The sequence below is a fragment of the Sphaerodactylus townsendi genome, linkage group LG04, assembly GCF_021028975.2.
Source record: "Sphaerodactylus townsendi isolate TG3544 linkage group LG04, MPM_Stown_v2.3, whole genome shotgun sequence".
Lineage (NCBI taxonomy): Eukaryota > Metazoa > Chordata > Lepidosauria > Squamata > Sphaerodactylidae > Sphaerodactylus > Sphaerodactylus townsendi.
In genome coordinates this window covers 64,085,104-64,105,725 of record NC_059428.1, presented here as the reverse complement: position 1 = coordinate 64,105,725, position 20,622 = coordinate 64,085,104, and the positions used below count along the sequence as shown (strand labels likewise).

Below are 20,622 nucleotides of genomic sequence, written 5' to 3'. Positions count from 1 at the left end.
ATTCTGAAGTTATCTCCTGAATTAGAAACATTACAACTATTGACTTTAAGAGACACATATTTATTTAGCTTGAAGTGTTCACTGCTTTGCATCTGTTAATACAAGCCAGGCCCTTCTGCCTAACAAAACACCTGTCCACTTCTATTTTTTAACTACACTCCTTTCACTTCATTAGAGTCGCTGAGTATGGTCAGCATTTGGGAGGTGTATGACTTCACTGAAAAGGTGTTTGCTGGGACTATTAGTCAGCCTACAAAAATAAACTTTTAAAAATAATACAGATGAGAGTGTTCAAAGGAAATACTGTGAATCTTGTAACAGTTTTTAGAAGATGCATAGCTTTTGTGTCTATGGAGGAAATTACTTCACATGAAGACAATTCTATTTTCACAGTAACTCCATAAATATTAAATGTACATTTACAGAAATGTAAATCTTCAGGTACTATTGCTAGTGATACAGATGAACTACCAGGACCCCATCAAGATCACAATCCTTTTGCTTGAACACTTGGCTAGTTGAGCATTAAGAGCACATTTTGTGATTGAAGATGTTATTTAAGCTTCACTGATCACTTTAAGAAATGTATGAGTACAGTATGAACAGACAGAGGTGTTTCTCCCACAGCCTTGCAAACTGCATCCACACTTAAATGTAATGGAGATGTAAAGCAGCTCCTCATGTGACTTTGAACAGTCTCTTTAAACTGTGCTGCAACTTGTGTATGCCAAGTTGCATGCTAGAGATCTACAGTCCATGTTGATATTATGCTGGCATACAACCTTAAAGGTACAGAGCTGCTCTGCATGAATTGGGACACAGTTTAAATAAGTGTCAAAGCTCATGTGAAGTTACAAGAAGATCTGTTTCTTGCTAGTATCTTATTTAAATTAATTGTGCCTTTGCTGAAGTTTGGAGAGGGAAGAGAGGGGTGACAATTGGGTCTTCCTTGCCTCATTGTAGCACATTTGAGACAGAAAAACTGGCCAGTTTATCTTTTGATGCTTTACAGCTCCAGTGATTAGAGCTTCATATTTCTTAGAGAGTTGCCTTCTGTAAATAGCCAAACATCCAGAATGTCCATTAACTGAATCTGAAAGGGACTGGCATCACCAGAAATATTCAAGATGCACAACTTTTTGCAGCGTAGAGTTGCAATTACGAGAGAAGATGCAAACTGATAACAATACAGGGAGCTTGTTTATTAGTCATAGACCATTAAAATAAGTCAATACAAATTCCAGAGTATAACCAATAATTAGATTTCCAATGAGATCTTATTCACATATAATAAGTGACTTAACTGGGAAATAAATGTAACAGTCTATTAAAACTTTATAAGCAATTTGTGTAAAACCAACTATTCTCAAATACGAATAACATTTTGTGGTAAAATACATTATTGAAATAGTTATAAAACCAAACACTTTTTTACTGACATAATACAATCAATTTAAATAAAATTATCTCAGACCCAAATAAATAACATTATATTTCTCTATCAATTTGGGTAATAACAATACATCATCAATTGTCCCTTATATTCCTGATTTTGAATGCAATCCAAGCATGATTTCAAAATTTTCACTAGAAAGCATAATCATTGTTAAGAGTTTTCCAGTCCCTTCCTAGAAAATGGGCTAGTATATGGCTAATAAGAATCCCTCTAATTCTATTATACCTCTTGCAATAGAACAGAACAGACATTAAATGGATGACTACAGCTGAAATCAAGAAATACACATAAATGTGGATAAAAGGAATGTCAATCCATATCGTATGAGTTGAGCTTCTATTATTCAATATACATAATTGTTCCCTCCCGCCTCCCAAAGAGAAAATCCCAAAAAACACAGCTCCTGGAAAAAATCAGGAGCATAACATGGAAGGAACAACAACAAAAAGTTGTCTTGCACACAATAATTGCTGCTACAGTTGATGGCAATTGCCTGTTTGGAGCCATCCAGTTCAGAGTCTAATTAAAAGAGAACAGTGAAATATCTAATCCATGTAAAAAACAAGGAAAAGCAGCAGTAGCCATATTTTAGAAGAATTAATTTGCTACAAATGTAAGAGGATAAATGACCCTTCTGTATTAGCAATATTCAGCATGAGTCAGATTCAAGAGCACTCTTCTAGACATCATATTATACTCACTTATTTGGGAATAAGCCTTGTTATTTACTTCCAAGTAAACATGCATAGATTGGCTTGAGTATCAAACTGTGAAAGCAGCGTTTCAAGTATATCATCTCACCTGGACCATTAATTTGCTGTACCTAAGAATGTACTGAAAATTTCCTTTTTAATTTTCTCCATGACAGTTTCTTTGTGTGGGTATTAATTACCAAGAATTGTTTTTGGAGGGTGTGTGTGTCAAAAATCAGTGATAGATGGGGTTCCCCAAATTTGACTCAGATCCCACCATCTCATCCATCCAAGCATGTCCTTGCATCAAGGTACGTGTGGATTCTCCAAGAATTTCGTAACTATACTTAGACCATATTATGATTACAAACACTACAGTTTCCTTTAAAAGGCTCACATTTGCCAGAAGAATGCAACCTTTTCTGTACATTACAGTGAAATCATTCTGGAAAGGGGGGGGGGGGGCTGGCTATGCCTCTAAATCACGGGCCACCATCTTCCCTAAATCCCGATCAAATTAATAAATCAACGAACAGAAACTCCGAAATCACTGATCCACCGACTAGAACATACACTTAAGATCAGGGTGACAGCCCGACGATAACCAGCATTATATATGACTGGGAGAACAAAGAACTCTGCAAAACTCTGTAGCCGCGCATGCGCTCTGATTAACGAGGCTCTGGGACTTTCTTCTAGATTTTCTTCTTCCTCATTTCCGGATGAATTTCTCCGCCTTCCTGTCCATGCGCTTGCGCATGCAACGACGAGTGCACGCGCCGCTGCCATCGTTCGCTTCCGTTCAGTGGTTGTGCGCGTGTGGGTCTGAGTGCGGCGGTGAAAGAGCGCGGCAAAGAAAGCGGGGCGATGGCGTTGCACGTTCCGAAGGCTCCGGGCTTTGCTCAAATGCTGAAGGAAGGAGCGAAGGTGAGCAAGGGACGGGCGCGGGGCGCGGAAGGTTCCAGCCGCGAAGGCAGTTCCGTGCAGCCGGTGCCATGCGCCATGTAGGGCTTCAAAGGCCCGTGTCTCCCATGGAAACGCGCTTGTTTGGCACGCGCACGGCCGAACTGGCGTTTTTCTTTCTTCGAGCATGGCGGCGGCGGGGTGAGTTCTCCCTCCGACCTCCGCGGGGTGTCAGGAGGTGCCTTAAGCTTCATTTCGCTCGGTAACGTGTTCACTGTAGGGTGGAACCGGCTGGATGGACAATCCCCTTCCCCGCCATTGGCTGATGCGTACGAGAAGGGCGTTAATAGCAAGAACCGACTCTGAATATTTTTGCTCTATTTTTTTTCAAAAATCAGTTTGATACAGTTTGTTTTCTTAAGCATGGGGACCTTTGTGCATGTTTGGGGTTTAACACAACATGGTATTGGTGATTGGAAGCAGACAGTACCCGTGGTGTTGAAGGTTCTGTATTTTGCAGAGCTCCATGCCTTCTGTAATACTTGCTCAGCTTTTTGAAATCCTCATTATCATCTAAGAAGCCCTCTTCTCCGTCTTGAACATATCTGGGTTGTTTTTTTTACTGTGTGGTACCATGGTTCCCGCTTTTTCTCTCTTGTCATCCATTGAAGTGGTACACGAAAACAGATACTCAGATTGAGTAAAAGAAGCATACATATATTTTAAACAGATTTCCAATGAATCCATATTGTCACATGTCATAGAAAATTTGGATTCCATTGAAGTATTTCTCTTTAAATGTTATCTTTAATGATCAGTTGAATCTAAAAGTGTTCTTTTGGTAGTGAAATGGTGTTTATGGGAGGAGAGGATGGCAATTTCTGTTGATTCTTTCCTGTTGACTCCGGACCTTAAATATTCTTGAAAATATACTGATTCCTAGGAGCAGAATCTCTGTGGACTGCAGTGAGAAAGAGGATAGTCCCATTCTGTCAGTTTCATGCTCTGAAGGTTTTAGGTGGAGTCCGTAACTTTATAGTGGTGTTTCTAAAACCATTTATTGTAATATCAATGTAATTTTTTTAAAGCGCTCTTTGAATGATATTAAAACTAGATGTATGGTAATGTGAGAACAAAAGAGGAAAGTTGTATAACTTAGAACATCACCCAGTTCTGGTTCCTAGGAGGAAACAAACTCTTGAGTTTTCCAGCATTTGGAGTTTGCAGCCAATTGGAGTTTACTGAAATTAGGACATTTTCAGTGGTACTCTGCATGTAGGGAGGGAGTATGTTAGCATGTAGCAACATATTGAATTCATTCTTACATACAAATGGGTTTGTTAAAGTGTTGGAAATCAGTCTAATTGTTCATTTATAAGACAAGATTCAGGAAGACTGAAATGCAATTTACCATGCAATTAACTAGGGTTTATATTTTGAGTAAAATTGGATAGAAGTTAGCAAATGTGAATCAACAACATGAGATTCATTTCAGGAAGGAAAGGGAGAGGGAGGAGAGCTGGAGTGAAGGGGTAAGCAGGAGGGAGTGCAGCAATTGAAAATACAAGAATCTAGGCCAGTAAATAGATGTAAACTATAGTTGCACTCAACTATACTGACAGAAAAAAAGGGGGTGGTGGAGCATCTTTGTCTTACAAGCCTTCTGGAACTGGAAAGATCCTTAAGGGCTGAGGTCTCAGGTAGGGAGTTCTACCAGGCAGGTGTCATGGCTGAGAATGCTGCAGCCCTAGTTGAGAACAGCTGAATGGTCTTTGGGTCAGGGATAACCAGGAGATTGTCAGACAAAGAGTGCAAATCTCTTTTTTGCGGGGGGAGTAGTCCCACAAGTACAAAGGTCCTAGATTGTTTAGGACATCGAAGGTAAGAACTTAATCCAGAAATCAATCTGAAGCCTGTCAGCTGCTGGAGCACAGGCTGAATATATGCCCTCCAGGAGGATCCTTTGAGGACCTGTGCTATTGCATCCTGGACCAATTGTAGCTTCTGGAACAGTTTCAAAAATGGCCTTGCATAGAATAAGTTACAGTAGTCTTTTTCTGAAGCTGTCCATTGCATGGATCACGGTAGCTAGATTGGAAAAGTAGGACATACATTGTAAAAGTAGGACATACATTGCTGGACTTCGCAAAGATGGAAGGAGCCAGTCTGGCAATACTAATGACCTGTGCCTCCAAAGAAAGGGAGGCATCCAAGATCACTCCCAGGCTTTTGGCAGAGGCACATAGTGCCAATCGAACTATCTCAAGATCCAGTCCAGTTCGGCCCAGCCACAGTATCTCTATCTTAGATGGATTCAATTTCAGCTGACTCGACTGGAGCTGCCCCACCACAGCCCTTGTGCACACAGCCAGTGTATCTGGGATGGTGTCCATCTGGTTGTCCATCAACAGAAGGAGCTGGGTTTAATCACCGTACTAATGTTGAAGATCCCCTTCCTGTAACAGAAAATTTAGTGGAAATAAAATTTTGAAGTGATACTTTGAGGAAAGCAGTTTCAAGTTAAGACATCTCTGATTTACACACAGATGCTCAAATGAAAACAAATGTAAATTAATGTAACAACAATCTGGGTTGCTCAACTGTTTTGATAGTTTTAAAATATTTAGTTTGCGTTCATGATTTGTCTAAAGTCATGTATTTTAACTTTTCAAGAATTCACATGTTCACATGTTTTGTATTTGTAGCATTATGCGGGATTGGAGGAGGCAGTGTTTCGAAACATTCAGGCATGCAAAGAACTTGCTCAAACTACTCGTACAGCTTATGGACCAAATGGTAAGATGTCTTTAATTTTAATAGAGATAGATATAAGGCTTTATTCAGACCTAAAAGGACAATTATAAAGGCATAATATTTTGTAACAGATTAATTCTTGCTGTAGTACAATGAATTATTAGAGTAAATAAGAAGGCAGAGATGCAAGTGAGTTGTAGAACTTTACTAGATAATAAATGAACTTACAGTAAATATAGGAACAGCAAACTCTGTCTATTCAAGTGCTCAGTATAGGTGTCTGTGCAGCCTACCTGTGCTTGTGTGTCTGTCTCTCCTCTTTTGCTGGAGGAAGAAACAGAGAGATCTTTCGGAAGCTCATTTGATTCCAGTCATGTGACTTCAGCAGTTAACTCTTGCTTGACTGAATGAAGCAGGCACTTCTAAAATCCTAACAATTATTTTTTTTGAAACTTTTTCATATGTTACAAAGGCAAATATCATGTATTTTCTATTTATGATTAATACTGTGGTGAATATAGCTTACAGTGAGGACTGAAACTGTACTTGAAGTGTTTTGATTTTCTTTAGGAATGAACAAAATGGTTATCAATCATTTGGAAAAGCTGTTTGTTACCAATGATGCTGCAACTATTTTAAGAGAGTTAGAGGTAAGTTATTTTTTTGCAACTTTTACCTAGAATCTACTTTTTAAAAGCCACATTAAACATCAGAATTCTTCATGCTATTTTGTTAATATATTATTTTTCAAGGCAGGATTTCTTCACTAAAGTTTTCTCTATGAGGCTGTCTGAGTCAGAGATAGATTGGAGGAGGGAAGAAGAGAGAAAGATGAGATAGTATGGTGTGGGAAGAGATTTGAACAAAAGGCAGTTATGTGTACCTTATTTATTTCATGTATGCCCTGCAATTCTCTCGAGTTGGTTTAATAGCAGCTTATATTATTCTCTCCTTTGTTTTATCTTCCTAACAACCCTGTGAGATAGGTTCATCTGAGTGTATGACTGTTCCAAGGTCACCGAGCAAGCTTCTTCAGCAGTGTCAATTTGAACTGTGATCTGCCAGGTCCTAGCCCAGGGGTAGGGAACCTGCGGCTCTCCAGATGTTCAGGAACTACAATTCCCATCAGCTTCTGTCAGCATGGCCAATTGGCCATGCTGGTAGGGGCTGATGGGAATTGTAGTTCCTGAACATCTGGAGAGCCGCAGGTTCCCTACCCCTGTCCTAGCCTGTCACTCTAACAACCACACCTACTGTGTTGAATTAATTTTCAAAAAAAGGTGGAAGTGGGGAGTAGTTTCAACCATTGCTTGTTCATTCAGGCTACAAGAAGTTTATTTCATGCTGAAATAGATTATTGCTGCTGATACTACATCAATATTTGCTAGAGAAATTCTGCATATAGAAATATAAAAAGATCCTAGTGTAGCCAACTGGGAGGCAGAGGGAGCTCCTTATTTGGGCAGTGTCTCCCCCTGATGTCACTTCCCAAATAAGGAGCTCCCTCTGCCTGCTGGCTGGCTGGGCTTCCTCAAACCCCAGCTTCCCCTTCCCGCTTCACACTTGTAGTCAATAGAAGTTTTCCCAGGTTTTGACGGTCAGTAAAATTCAGTGCCTTAGAGGCTTATACCGCCCGGGTTGCAGCTTATGGCTAATCTAGTATATAATGGGGATAAGAGATCTCTCTTACTGTGCAATCCTGTTTAGCATTACTCAGTCTAAACGCATGGATATCAGTGGGTTTAGCTTGGAGAGAGTCCACATAGGATTGTACTGTTGCTTTTATAGCATGGTGAAGCATGCTAGTGTTCACCAGGTATTTAAGGATATGCTCAATAATTCTCACATCGAATTTTAAATAGGTTCAGCACCCTGCTGCAAAAATGATTGTCATGGCTTTACACATGCAAGAGCAAGAAGTTGGTGATGGAACAAATTTTGTGCTTGTTTTTGCTGGAGCTCTCTTGGAACTTGCAGAAGAACTCCTAAGAATGGGACTTTCTGTCTCAGAGGTAATTCCTTCCAACAGATTATTGTAAATCAGAATAATTTTCTAAAACCTTGTAACTTTGATGACTTTTATAGAACTCAGATTATCTCTGTCATCAAATTCTTAAAAATACATTTGATGCTTGGCAGCACAATTTCTTGAACTTCAGCTTCCAAATGAACAGCAATAGGAACAACATAGAACTTGGAAAGAGTCTTACAGCATTAGTGTCTATTTTAGGTTCTCTAGGAACCTTGTTCATTTGAAGACATGTTTCTTATGTTTCTGTTGTAAGCTGCTTGGAGAAAAATTGATTTAAAAAGTATTCTAATGTCCCCTAGTTATGAAAAGGTGGCGTGATATAGCTTTATCTCATCAGATCTTGAAAGCTCCACCCAAACCGTAGAATAAGGCAATGGGAATTGCCCCTTTTGCTGGGGTCACCAAAGTCAGTTGTGACCTGACATCACTGACATTGATATGAAACGTATGTCAAACGATATTTGCCATCTTTGAAGAACAGTAATGGACTTTTACTGTGTTCCACTGTAATTACATGTAAAAGATTCTTTGCACAGCCAGAGTGGTTCCTAAAATAATCCAAACTTATGTTTTAGCTGGACTGCTAACACATGTGGTTACATTTTGTTTAGGTCATTGAAGGCTATGAAAAAGCCAGTAAAAAAGCTCTAGAGATTCTTCCCGATCTAGTATGCTGTTCTGCAAAAAATCTTCGGGACACTGAAGAAGTGGCAGCTTTGCTGCATACTTCAGTCATGAGTAAGCAGTGTGGCAGTGAAATGTTTCTGTCTAAGCTTATTGCACAGGCATGTGGTAAGTAATCGTGATTTTACCTAAATGTAATATAAAGTTTGTACCTGTGACATCTTTGATCTTTTATATTCATGTTAATGGGATCAAGTGTTGACTTTTATATTGAGAAACACAGTTAAAGTAACTTTCTGGATTTTTTGGAAACTTTTGAGTTTTTATGTTTTATCTAAATGCTTTTTATGTTATGTTTTATCTAAATGCTGATTTGAGCATTTAGATGATATCACTCCTGGTGTTGTGGGATAGATCCCTCATAATATCCTTCAGCTAAAGGCTAATTCTCAGTGTTGACCTGGAACATCATTTGTGCCTGGATGAAGGAACAGGAAAACCCTGGCCAACTGGGCCCAGCATAGGCTCTTAACCAGATGGCTCTAAAGCAGCTTTCTGCAGCCCTATCCCCTTTGACCAGCTGCACTTCTGGCAGAGGTTGACATCAGCAGACCTGAGAGCTCCTATTTAAAAATAAGGGATTGTAGTTTCACTGAGCATTTGGAGTCCTTTTGCAGCAATGATTGTTTAGTGTGGTTTCCCTTGGCACCAAACCATAAGTTGGCATTGAGTGTAAAAAGCTCTGTGTTTCTGTGCCCAGCTTCTATGCTTGCAGCCAGTTACTTCCGTTCCACATCCAGATTGCTAATTTGGCATTTGTGTGTTACTGTCAAACCGAATTTCTCAAGGTTCTTGGACTTTTCCTGTTTGCACCTCTCTCCAGCCCCTTCAAGTAGTCCATTCTGATCTCAGGAAGTTTATTTTGGATTGTGAGACTGCAGGTCATGAAGCTGTCTTGAGAAAGAGAAAAGGATCAGATATTTCCCTTCTCTGTCCATTCGGGTTCTGTGACCCTGGGAACAAACTTCTGTGGAACAGGGAAGGATTTGCTGGGAGGATTCATGACCGTCAGTGTCTTCTGCTGATCATTGCGTCCCATCCAATAATTTCCAGGGCAAATCAAAGCGTAGGTTGTCTTTCTGAATCTGGGTGCAAACTATGGTTTGTGCTGAAATGGAAGTAACTAAATCATAGCTCATGGTTTTGATTTACATGAACCAAAACCAAACTGGTTTTGATTTACATGAACTGATCTATTGTCACCAATCCCATATTCTTTAAGTCCAATCTAACTAACCCTAAAGTATTTTAGTTTACCTAGCAGTTTCATTTAAAAATGTTTTGTTTAATTTTCACAGTGTCTATTTTTCCTGAATCGGGCCATTTCAATGTCGATAACATCCGAGTATGCAAGATCTTAGTAAGTATATTTTCATCTCAATACTGTGCGTTCTGTAGGAGCATGTTTTGTGGATCTTTCAGGTGTCTGGGATACAATCCTTTTAGATATTGGAGTTGTGAGAATACAACGTAAACACTTCAAGTTATAAAATTTTAAAACTATTTTTGGGAAAAAATCTGAACAGTGATTGTCATTTGTATTTTCTTCAGGGTTCTGGCATTTGTGCCTCGACAGTATTGCATGGCATGGTTTTTAAAAAAGAAACTGAAGGTGATATTACCTCCGTCAAAGATGCTAAAATAGCTGTATATTCTTGTCCTTTTGATGGTATGATAACAGAGACCAAGGTATGTTTTTGGAGTTTTCCATAAATGCTTATTACTAATTCTAATTAAGGACTTGTTAATTTATGTTCTGCTCATTATCTTATCTCCCAAAATGATTCCTCTTATGTATGGAGTTGCATTGGCAAACTTCAGCATAAGTCAGACTGTGAGCTTTCTTTATGCATTTTGCTTGGTCCTAGCGGGCTACCATATTGTAAATTGGGTAATACCTAGTCACGTACCACAGCCATTTCTACAGTTATATATGCAAGAAGTGCTGCCATGAGTCCATGTATAAAACGAGAGAGATTCCATTACCCCAAGTATTTGTACATGCCGTGTGAGTCTAAATGAAGAATTAGTAAATCAGGAAAAAAGTATCCCATCTACTGTTTTTAGGCTTATTATATAAGTTATGCTGCATTTGGTAGGAATATTGATCTTTGTTTCTGTATGGCTATTTGATTTGGTAGAACTATTTAATTCTGTATAATTTCTGTAAGAAAAGCCCTACTGGATCAGAATGGGGGTCTATGTAGTCAGCAGTATGTTTTTTTTAAAAAAGATAGGATAACTATAACTATGGTCCTTTCCACACAGCAACTGTAAAGTGGGTTGCAGGCAGGATAAATGAACCCCTCATTGCCCCAGGCCATTCGCACAGACGCATAGTACCTCATTCACTAAATTGTAGACCTGGTCACACTGACTTTTTAGTGACTTTTGCTTTGCTTGGTCAAGTACCTGCATTATTTGTAAAAAGATTTGTGCTGAAGAAAGATAGAAATTATGCCATGTTGAAGCATAATTTTTTTAAAAAATCTGGAATAGATCTCCAACATGCTGTTTCTGTGAATGTGAAGAAAAACAATGCTTTACTTAATGATGAGAGTTTTGAGGAAAAAATATAATTGGAAAATGTGATACCCTAAATCAGGGGTGTCCAATCTATGGCCCTCCAGATGTTCATGGACTATGATTCCTATAAGCTCTGCCAATTGGCCATGCTGGCAAGAGCTGATGGGAATTTTAGTCCATGAACATCCAGACAGCCATAGGTTGGAGACCCCTGCCCTAAATATAAACTGTGATCAGATTTAACATGTTTATTTTGACTTATATGTTTAAAGGCACTCTGTTTTGTTTCAGTAGCAACAGTTACTTGAACTGAAATATGGAGTGAGGGAAATCAAGTGCTTACATTGAAATGTTAAGAGGTTTATGTGGAAACTTTTTGCTGGAACAATACTTGTAAAATGTATTGTTCTTTACATGGTCTAAACTTAAGCCCAAATATGTCTTTTATTAGAAAAAAGATTATAAAGTGTTTTATCTGCCCTAGAGGAGTTCAGTATTAGAACAAGGGTTCATAGAGTTTGCTCACCTTCATATTTGGGGGTGCCATACCCTTACCGATGTCCAGAGCATGTAGATTTCACGGTTTCCAAATATCATTGAGCTTTTATGCTAACTCATTTAAATGCTATTCCAACAGCAGAAACATCCAGAACAGTTGACACTGATTGTAGCACATCTAAACTACTATGCATATTATGCCAGGGATGCTGTTTTCTGCTCATCTGTTTCAACAGAATAACTCTTCCGTGAAATCACTAAGTACCTCAGTTGCATAGCATCGCTTCCATTACTTGTCTCACATCAGATTGGCAGTAACAATATCCCCCCTGTGGAGACAACTGTGAATATACATTTTAGCTTTTAGTTACCATTGTACTTGTATAGTCCATCAGGAGAATCCATAACTAGATTTTTTTCAGTATATGTATTTTTGGTGCCATATTCCCTCCCATGTCTGGTTTACAGATTTATAAAACATTTATGTACTCTCACACAATTCCTAGAGACAGTTTACCTGAAAGATATTAATTTACCTGAAAAATATTAATTACAATTTTAAGACTGACAATTTTGCATCTATTCATTTTCCTAACAAACAATGAATTTGTAAAATTCAGAAACATAAACCACTGGAAATGTTTCCATTTTAGAAAATCTTCAACCTCAAATTTTATTTTATGCAGGGAACAGTACTGATCAAGAATGCTGAAGAATTAATGAATTTCAGCAAAGGAGAAGAGAACTTGATGGAGCTGCAGGTCAAAGCTATTGCTGATGCTGGTGCAAATGTTGTGGTATCTGGTGGAAAAATTGCAGATATGGCCCTTCATTATGCTAACAAATACAATCTCATGGTAGTCAGGTAAGACTTACAAATTTCAACTACCTTGGAAAGAATACCTTTGAAAGTCAGATACAAAAACATTATAAATTGCTTATGATCCATTACCAAAGTTCCATTTTTAAAAAATGGATAGATAGAAAGTAAACTCCAGTTCATCTGGGATTCATCTAATATTTGCTGTCTGTTGAATTTTTTTCAAGGAATGCTGGGCTGGCTAGATTTTGATCAGATCCAGCAAAGCATTTTTTTTAAATTGTCGAGTTAGTGAATAGTTTCGTTCATGGCTTTGCTGCAAGAAATCTAGTGGATCTTGGAACTTGCTAACTATGTAAGACAAAGGTCAGCCTACTCCTGTGGTGGAGAGGATTGCTGAAGATGCTGTATTGCAGCATTACTTTCTAGAATACCTTATTGCTATAGTACTTTGTAGATGACCCATCTGCTTGTTTCCTCATTGCCAAGGGAAGGGGAGTGGCCATAAGTAGACTGGCTGTGCCTCTGCACAATCATCAAGTCAACTTCACAGTGTGAAAATTGGAAAAAAATGCTGGTAACAGAGAAGGAGTATGCATGAGGGCACTTCTTTCAAGTGTTTGTACCATGCAGATGATTCAGTATACAGATATAGGGCCAATGTACTTGAATCATTAGTCTTCCTCAACTGGTAAAGCATGTGCAGATAAGTTGTCTGCACTGGGCTTCATCAAACAAGGGAAAAAATAGTCACTTTTTTTTGTATTTCAATTTATACCCTATAGGGCTCAGGGCGGCTAACAACATGGCAAAACAGTATACATTATAACAAAATAAATGCTAATAAAATACATTAAGAACTAAAAAATATAGATCAGATTACAGCTGACGACTTTAACACATGAACATCTGAAGCTGCTTTATACTTAATCAGACCCTACTCAGCTGGTGGGACCTCTCCAGGGGCTTATGCAGAAGTCTCTCCAATCACCTACTGCCAGATTCTTTTAAATGGGAAGTGCTGGGATTTGAACCCTATTTGACCATTAGATGCTCCTCTACTGAGCCACAGCTCTCTTTTGCTGACAGAGTTGCACCCAGGGTCTTGTGATATTTATAAATTATTTGCCACTGCGCTGGTAGTAGACAATCACAGAAATTTTATTTCAGTGTAGAAATAACTTTTTTCCAATAACTGTGGTGTTTTTCCTGAAAATTATCCTTTTTTTTTTAAAGGCTGAATTCTAAATGGGATCTCAGAAGACTATGTAAAACAGTTGGTGCTACAGCCCTCCCCAGATTGGTATGTAAACAACAAGAAGGCATGCATTGTAGGTGGCTACCTTGGCGTAAACTTAAGTTTTATTGTTTTCGTTTACAGACACCACCTAATCAAGAAGAAATGGGTCACTGTGATAGTGTTTATTTATCAGAAGTTGGAGAAACGCACGTAGTTGTGTTTAAACATGGTATGTTTCTTTGTGTTTTTAATTGCTTAGGTGTAACTAGCCTTTTGCGCTCAATATGCCCTGCACTGCAGTGTCCCTCAGTGAGTAGGCTGCTTGTGCTGACAAAGATGAGAATGTGTAGGGAGTTGAGAAAAGATGAGGGTTGTACTTGGCTAGATACACCAAAAGCAGGCTGAGCTTCATGCTTTTGCAAGTGGCTTGGACTTGCTGTAGATTCATCTGGTGGCTGCACAGGTTTGGGAGACAGTTCCATGCACAAACCATGTCCATCACCCTTTCCTACGCCACCATTCTAACTGGCACTGCCACATCTCAGTGAGTCAGTCACATTGGTTGTTTGGGCAGAAAACTAGCCCTTTGTTGTGAGCAAATAGTGTGGCATGCTGCTCAGCAGATGTACTAGAGTTTACCTAGCTCTGTGCTACATTTTATGTTTTGAATATAATATATATTCAGGTTTTACATTTAGGTTTCCTAAAAGTCAATTTCTTAACAGAAAACGAAGATGGTGCCATTTCTACTATACTTGTTCGTGGTTCTACAGACAATCTCATGGATGATGTGGAACGAGCAGTTGATGATGGTGTCAATACATTCAAAGTACTCACTCGGGTGAGTAAGAAGTGAATGCAAGTATATGCAGTTGCCAAAATGCTGAGAAACCTAAACTCTGAAGTTTTTAATACTCAGTGACAAAAATCTCTGTCTTTCGAGTAGTTTTGCAATTACTTTCACTTTTTTGCAGGATAAGCGCCTTGTTCCAGGTGGTGGTGCAACTGAGATTGAGTTGGCTAAGCAGATCACTTCATATGGAGAGGTAAGCTGCAAACGGACTTATTGAACATATATTTCTATTATGCTGCTTGGGTTTTTTGAACAACTGCTTTTGCTTTTAGACTTGTCCAGGTCTTGATCAGTATGCTATCAAGAAATTTGCTGAGGCATTTGAAGCCATACCCCGTGCTCTCGCAGAAAACTCTGGAGTCAAGGCTAATGAACTTATTTCCAAACTCTATGCAGTACATCAAGAAGGCAACAAAAATGTTGGGTTTGATATCGAGGTAAGAAGTTAATCATCTACAGTAGCCAACAGAACATGCTTTGCTAGATAAGCTTGTGAAATACCCTCCCCAGAGAGGAGCAATGGGGAAGTTCATCATAACTTTACATGGTAGACTCCCCTTTCCAAGAATCAAGCTCATCTTGACGTTGTTTTATTTATTTATCTATTTATTATTGGACTTTTAGACCGCCCATTCCCGAAAGGGCTCAGACCGGCGTACAATCAAAACATACAAAGTTACAATAAAAATGTTCAATATGTAAATTATTTAAAACCAGTAAAATAATACAACAGTTCAGCGAAACTTAAAACCAGGATGGCGACTTTCCTTTCTAGACCCACTGGAGCCCGTATGTATGTTTTATGACTTTAAAATAGTATTTATTTCATGCAGATGAGGTGTGTCTTAATTTTGTAATGCAGTCGTTAATCTGTAAACTGCCTTGAACATTGTTTAAACAAAGCTGACCACTGAATACCTTGTATGGTAGAAGAGTTGTGTAGATAAAATGAACATTCTGGTAAGAAACTTCTGGTTACCAATGCCATATGAGTGCAGGTTCATTGGAATTTATGCTTTTTATATTAGTCTTCAGTTGGGATTTTCCGTGCATGGAAGGATGTGTGTATGAACTGAACTGGGTTCATGCATATCTGGCTTAATATTCAGTTGCTAGAATGTCTGAATGTCCTTATTACTAGTAATGCGTTTAGTTCTGGCACCTTGAATGTGCTATGTAATTTAGGATATAGCATATTCATACAAAAAATTATAAGAACTGCCATATTCCAAACATGTGTATTTAATAAACTTACATGGAAATGTCATATTTAGATGAGCAATGAGTTTAGGAAACTGAGGGAAGGTTCCATGTATATCCTTTGTTGCCTTCATCAGAATTAGAATGGCTTGATGTACAGATTATTACTATTTGCAAACTAAATACATGTTAGTTGAAGTAATTTTCCAGTATATTGCGGTACAAATATACTAATAGTACAATCATAAGAGTGGGGGGGGGGGGGCGGGGCGGGGAGAGCTCTGGATGCAGCATGACCCCTGCACTGGCATAAGTGACATTCTTGCCAGCCCAGGGAAACTTAGGCTGGCTCTGGGGAGCTGGGAGGCCATGCAACACTTGGGTGCCAACACTGCAGTGTAGCAGCCAGCACTGATGGGGACATTTCTGGAGGCTTTCGTTAGCTTCCTGTGCCCTTTCAGCCCAGGACCACCCCCTTTTGCTGGTCTAGATTTACACTAGCAGAAAGGATGGTGCAGCCGATTGGGGGACTTAACTGTTTTCTTGTTCCCCACACCTATGCAGCTCTCTTGGAGGCAGTGGGGTTGTACTGTGCCTGGTTGATGCCCATTTACTCTGCCCTCCTTCAGGGATGGCCTGTTAGAAGCCCACAAGTATCTTAGCCAGTCCTAACTCTTTCATAATATTTATTCATACCATGCATTGTGAATGTCAAAGACTAGTGTGTTGGGGAGGGAGAGAGAAAACTAGCAAGGGGGATGGAGGGAAGAAACTATACTTTTTTTCAGAAATGAGCTGTCTTCTTGAGCAGTCTATAAATGTGCAGGTACCTTATCCAAGCTGACCTCATATCTACACCACCTTGAATGCCAGAGTTCCAGGAGGGGTCACTTGCTGAGTGGAAATCTACACAGTTCATGAGCAGTTCATGTAGTCATCCAAGAAAATCTGAAATGGAGTAGGGAATGACAAATGAGTCAGGATCCATGATACATAGCTGAAGTTGAGCAGAGCAGGAGTTCCAAGATGTGAAGAGGCAGCTCTTGGTATCAGGGTTGAGAATAGTGAAAATTCTGGTTTTCCTGGGGTTGGAGGGAGGTAGAGATGCCTAAAGCAAGCTTCTGAATTAGCTGAAGAGGAGGGAAGGGGCTTGAGGTTGTAGGGGAGGTGTGTTTGGGAAGTTTTCAGATACAATGCTTTTGAAAGGAGAAGTTAAGAGTTACATTATGTGTCAGGAATTGTCTGCTGTGGTAACATTTGGACGTCTTTTCAGTTAGGACAGAGCTGACAACAGGGTATTGTACTTCTGTTGGGTGGGTTTGAGGCATTTCAGAATATCCATGGAAAGAAATGACTTATAAAAAGCCATCCCTCTGGACTTGCTATTTTGTGCCATAGTTTCGATCTCTTCATGGTCAAAGTTCTAACCTTTATACTCCGTGATATAAATTCTGTCCTGGAAGAACAGATGGGCTTAGTCCCAGACCAAAGAGGGGTAGGAAATGGAGCCACAAAGCTGAGAAAGAACAGTCATGGCAACAAGATGGGAAGGTGGAGCTATGATAGTCTTCAGATATTAATAATATTTTCTGTGTACTTTTGACAGGCTGAAGCTGCAGCTGTGAAAGACATGGTAGGAGCTGGTGTGTTAGACACATACCTTGGCAAACATTGGGGTATCAAGCTGGCTACAAATGCTGCAGTCACCGTCTTGAGAGTTGATCAGGTGAGTTGGCACAATATGTTTTCAGTGTTTCAGGTTTTGTAGTCGTTAATATATTGTTGATAGTCTTTTATTGCAGGAATGTATATTTCCCAGAATTCAGCTACTCTGGGATGTTGTGCTGCTTAGCGCTACTTTATTGTCATTTGAGCATTTAGAGTTTTCTGTTAGGGGCTACAGGTCAATATGTTCAAGGATAATGAGATAGATCCAAAGTACTGTAAACAGACTGATTTTGTGGCAAGGGAATGCCTGCTGTCTTTGTCCATTTAAGTTCCCAAAATACCTCCACATGCTTTTCCATTTTACTTATGAAACAGCGAAACCTAAAGGCAATGGTAGCTATGTAATAAAATGATAAGGAAGATACATAATTACTTCTTTTAACCCAGTATATTTCTAAAATGCTAATTCCTCATGACTCAGTTGTGGCTTGACAGCACTTTAAAAAATGTGCAAAGCTGTGAACTCTGTAAACAAATCTTGAACTTAGACAATTTTACATTGTAAGTTCTTTACTGCAGAAAAAGTGAATATAGTGGACTGTCTGCAGAATGGAACTCTCCCAACTGCACCCCCCTCATTGGGGGACATTTGGAAAGAGCACAGGGAACAGTGTGGGAATCTGCAGTGGGAGTTAGAAATTGGTGAAAATGATCTTCCCCATCCCTAACGGAAGTGTCATTCCACTAGAAGAAAAGGAGGTTAGGATCTGTCCCCTTGCATACACATTAGAATAGGTGTTCATTGTGTTGGTGTACAGTGACTTAATGAAACTGGAAATATTTGTGAAATTTCTGTAGATTATTATGGCAAAAGCAGCGGGTGGTCCAAAAGCCCCTAAATCAACAGGACATTGGGACAAGGATGACTGGAAAGATGATCATGAACAGTAGTATGGAGTAAGAGTTGGTTTGAAGTTCCATGTTAATGACCCATGTCTGCATGAGTACTTTATGCCTGAATTTTCTGCCCAGGTCTTATAGAAGCATGTGTGTGCAAGGCAATGTCACCTTCTAACAGCCTGCTTAAAATACTAAAGATGCAGCATCTTGTTGTGCTGTTAGATGCTTCTAAAACAGGATTTTCTGAGAACCTGGAAACCAACGTCCATGATTCACTTAATTTCTTAGCATTATGAATAATTTGTTATTCACAAACTTGGCCACTTCACTGCTGACTCGTGATTCCAGAACATTTACGAACAGATTAAATTTTTCCTAATTCAAATGCCAATACAATATTGTGAACCGCAGCAACCAGTTACTGATCTATGCTATGACCATCCTCTAACTCAGTGGTTCTCAACCTGTGGGTTGCGACCCCTTTGGGCGTCGAACGATCCTTTCACAGGGGTCGCCTAAGACTCTACATCAGTGTGCTCCATCTGTAAAATGGATAAATGTTAGGGTTGGGGGTCAACACAACATGAGGAACTGTATTAAAGGGTCACAGCATTAGGAAGGTTGAGAACCACTGCTCTGCTAACCCGATTGACCAGCCTGGCGTTGGCACCAGAGGATACTGTGTTTGGGTTTAACCTGCTATTTTCTACAATTATTTGCCAGTTTAGTATTTTGTGCAGTATAGTTTTAAATGTTTTGGACAAACCTGATCTTGTTCAATCTCAGAAGCTAAACAGATTGGCTCTGGTTGGTATTTTGATGAACCACCAACAAAGTCCAGGTTCCTGAAGTACAGACAGGCAATAGCAAATCACCTCTGGACATCATGCGCTTTGAAAACCCTACAAGATTGCCACAAGTCTGCTGTGGCTTGAACACACTTTCTACCACCACCACCACCTGTTGATAATATATCTTAAGAACTGTTCTGGAATATCTGACCATACTTTGGGGAAACTTCTTTAAAAATTCTGCTGACAAATATGCCATTGTGAGTGGCAAAATTTACCTTTCAGTGTTCAGGGATCATAAACATATACTGTATGTGAGGTACGAAATCAGACCAGATTAAGCAACTTGATACTATTGTATATGAAATTGTGGCCTAAATACTGTTGGCTTAGCGTTTGTGTAATTCAAATTGCAAACTCAAAGAACTATGAGGAGGTATCAGTAACATAGGATGGGCACATAGTATTTGTGTTGTTTGGTTTTAAAGAAACAATATTAAGTGGCAATTTTTATGATACTGCAAATATCTAAATCTTTTGTCAAAACCAAAACCTATAAGATTCTTCCCAGTTGAATAAATTATGGATTAAAGGAATTTAGCATGTGGATGGATATTATTATTGAATAATAATGGATAAAAACAATTCTCTCAGGTCTTTTCATTCAGATCTTTTGTTGCATAAGGAAAGGAAGAAGTCTAATAATTCCTTTTTTCTTCTAGATCATCATGGCAAAGCCAGCTGGTGGTCCGAAGCCTCCATCAGGGAAGAAAGATTTGGATGATGACCAAAATGACTGAAGTGCTACTGCAGTTTCTGAGCAGATTGTGTATTAGTGTTGATCACCTAAATTATGAGATTAATCTCTATTAGATGCTTGTCCTATACCGCAACTTCAATTAAATGTTTCCACCTGTTCTAATGTTAACTTTCGAATTGTAATAAAATATTATAAAACAGTTGTATACATATGGATTGTTTCTTTGTAATAAGCCAGTTATTTCAAATGGACTATATATAGAGGGAGAGGTATGTCACTTCTACTGTTAAACTGTAACAAAGTTTATTAATTGAAATGTTTTACATTGTAAACCTTTTGGTTCTAGTCTGAAGATATTGGAGTATGGTTCAATCTATCCTAGTAAGTAAATTTAGTCTTTGCTCCAACAACTCTGAAAGAAATCTGTTCCTTCCACCAGCCATAGCTTAATTTTAAGCTGAAAAGTTTGCATTTTTATCCCCCAAAGTGTTTTTGAAAAGCATAGATATCTTCTTTCCCTTCATAGTTTAAAAAGATTAACTATTGTGGGAGTGATATCTGCTTTCCTTGTCCATTTACGTTCCAAAAAAAGCTCCATACGCTTGTCCATTTTACTTATGAAACAGCTAAACCTAAGGACAACAGTAGGTACGTAATAAAATTACAAGGTTACATCCTAGTCCCTTCTAGGCCTGTATATTTTAAAAATGCTAACCCCTCCCCATGACTCACAGCTTCTTGGAGCTGACCACTTTAAAAAATGTGCAAAGCTGGCTGTGTCAAAACTACTGTAAACTCTGCAAACAAATATTGAACTTAGGATAATTTTACACAGTCTGAATTGT

General features: G+C 39.0%; 1 protein-coding gene across 2 annotated transcripts; it reads left to right on the top strand.

The window, feature by feature from the left end:
* Nucleotides 1-2,889: 2,889 nt before the first annotated feature.
* CCT8 (chaperonin containing TCP1 subunit 8) lies at nt 2,890-19,976 on the top strand. 2 transcript variants are annotated; one of them, XM_048493426.1, is made up of 16 exons: nt 2,890-3,075; nt 5,757-5,847; nt 6,376-6,455; nt 7,668-7,817; nt 8,449-8,629; nt 9,820-9,881; nt 10,073-10,210; nt 12,232-12,410; nt 13,602-13,668; nt 13,747-13,834; nt 14,331-14,446; nt 14,580-14,651; nt 14,731-14,895; nt 17,265-17,384; nt 18,185-18,283; nt 19,740-19,976. In XM_048493426.1, the coding sequence occupies exons 1-15, from the start codon at nt 3,016-3,018 to the stop codon at nt 18,275-18,277; spliced, it is 1,662 nt and encodes a 553-aa protein (XP_048349383.1). In that variant the 5' UTR covers nt 2,890-3,015; the 3' UTR covers nt 18,278-18,283; nt 19,740-19,976. The 2 variants fall into 2 exon arrangements, with proteins under 2 accessions (XP_048349383.1, XP_048349384.1); XM_048493427.1 differs by lacking the exon at nt 18,185-18,283 and having other exon boundaries at nt 2,892-3,075.
* The last annotated feature ends 646 nt before the right edge of the window (nt 19,977-20,622 follow it).

What these genes read in the sequence shown, in the direction of transcription:
- CCT8 (XM_048493426.1), top strand. Translation starts at nt 3,016, where the DNA reads ATGGCGTTGCACGTTCCGAAGGCTCCGGGCTTTGCTCAAATGCTGAAG. An exon ending in TACAGCTTATGGACCAAATG is followed by an intron (nt 5,848 to 6,375) that starts GTAAGATGTCTT and finishes GATTTTCTTTAG; the next exon opens with GAATGAACAAAATGGTTATC. An exon ending in CTATTTTAAGAGAGTTAGAG is followed by an intron (nt 6,456 to 7,667) that starts GTAAGTTATTTT and finishes AATTTTAAATAG; the next exon opens with GTTCAGCACCCTGCTGCAAA.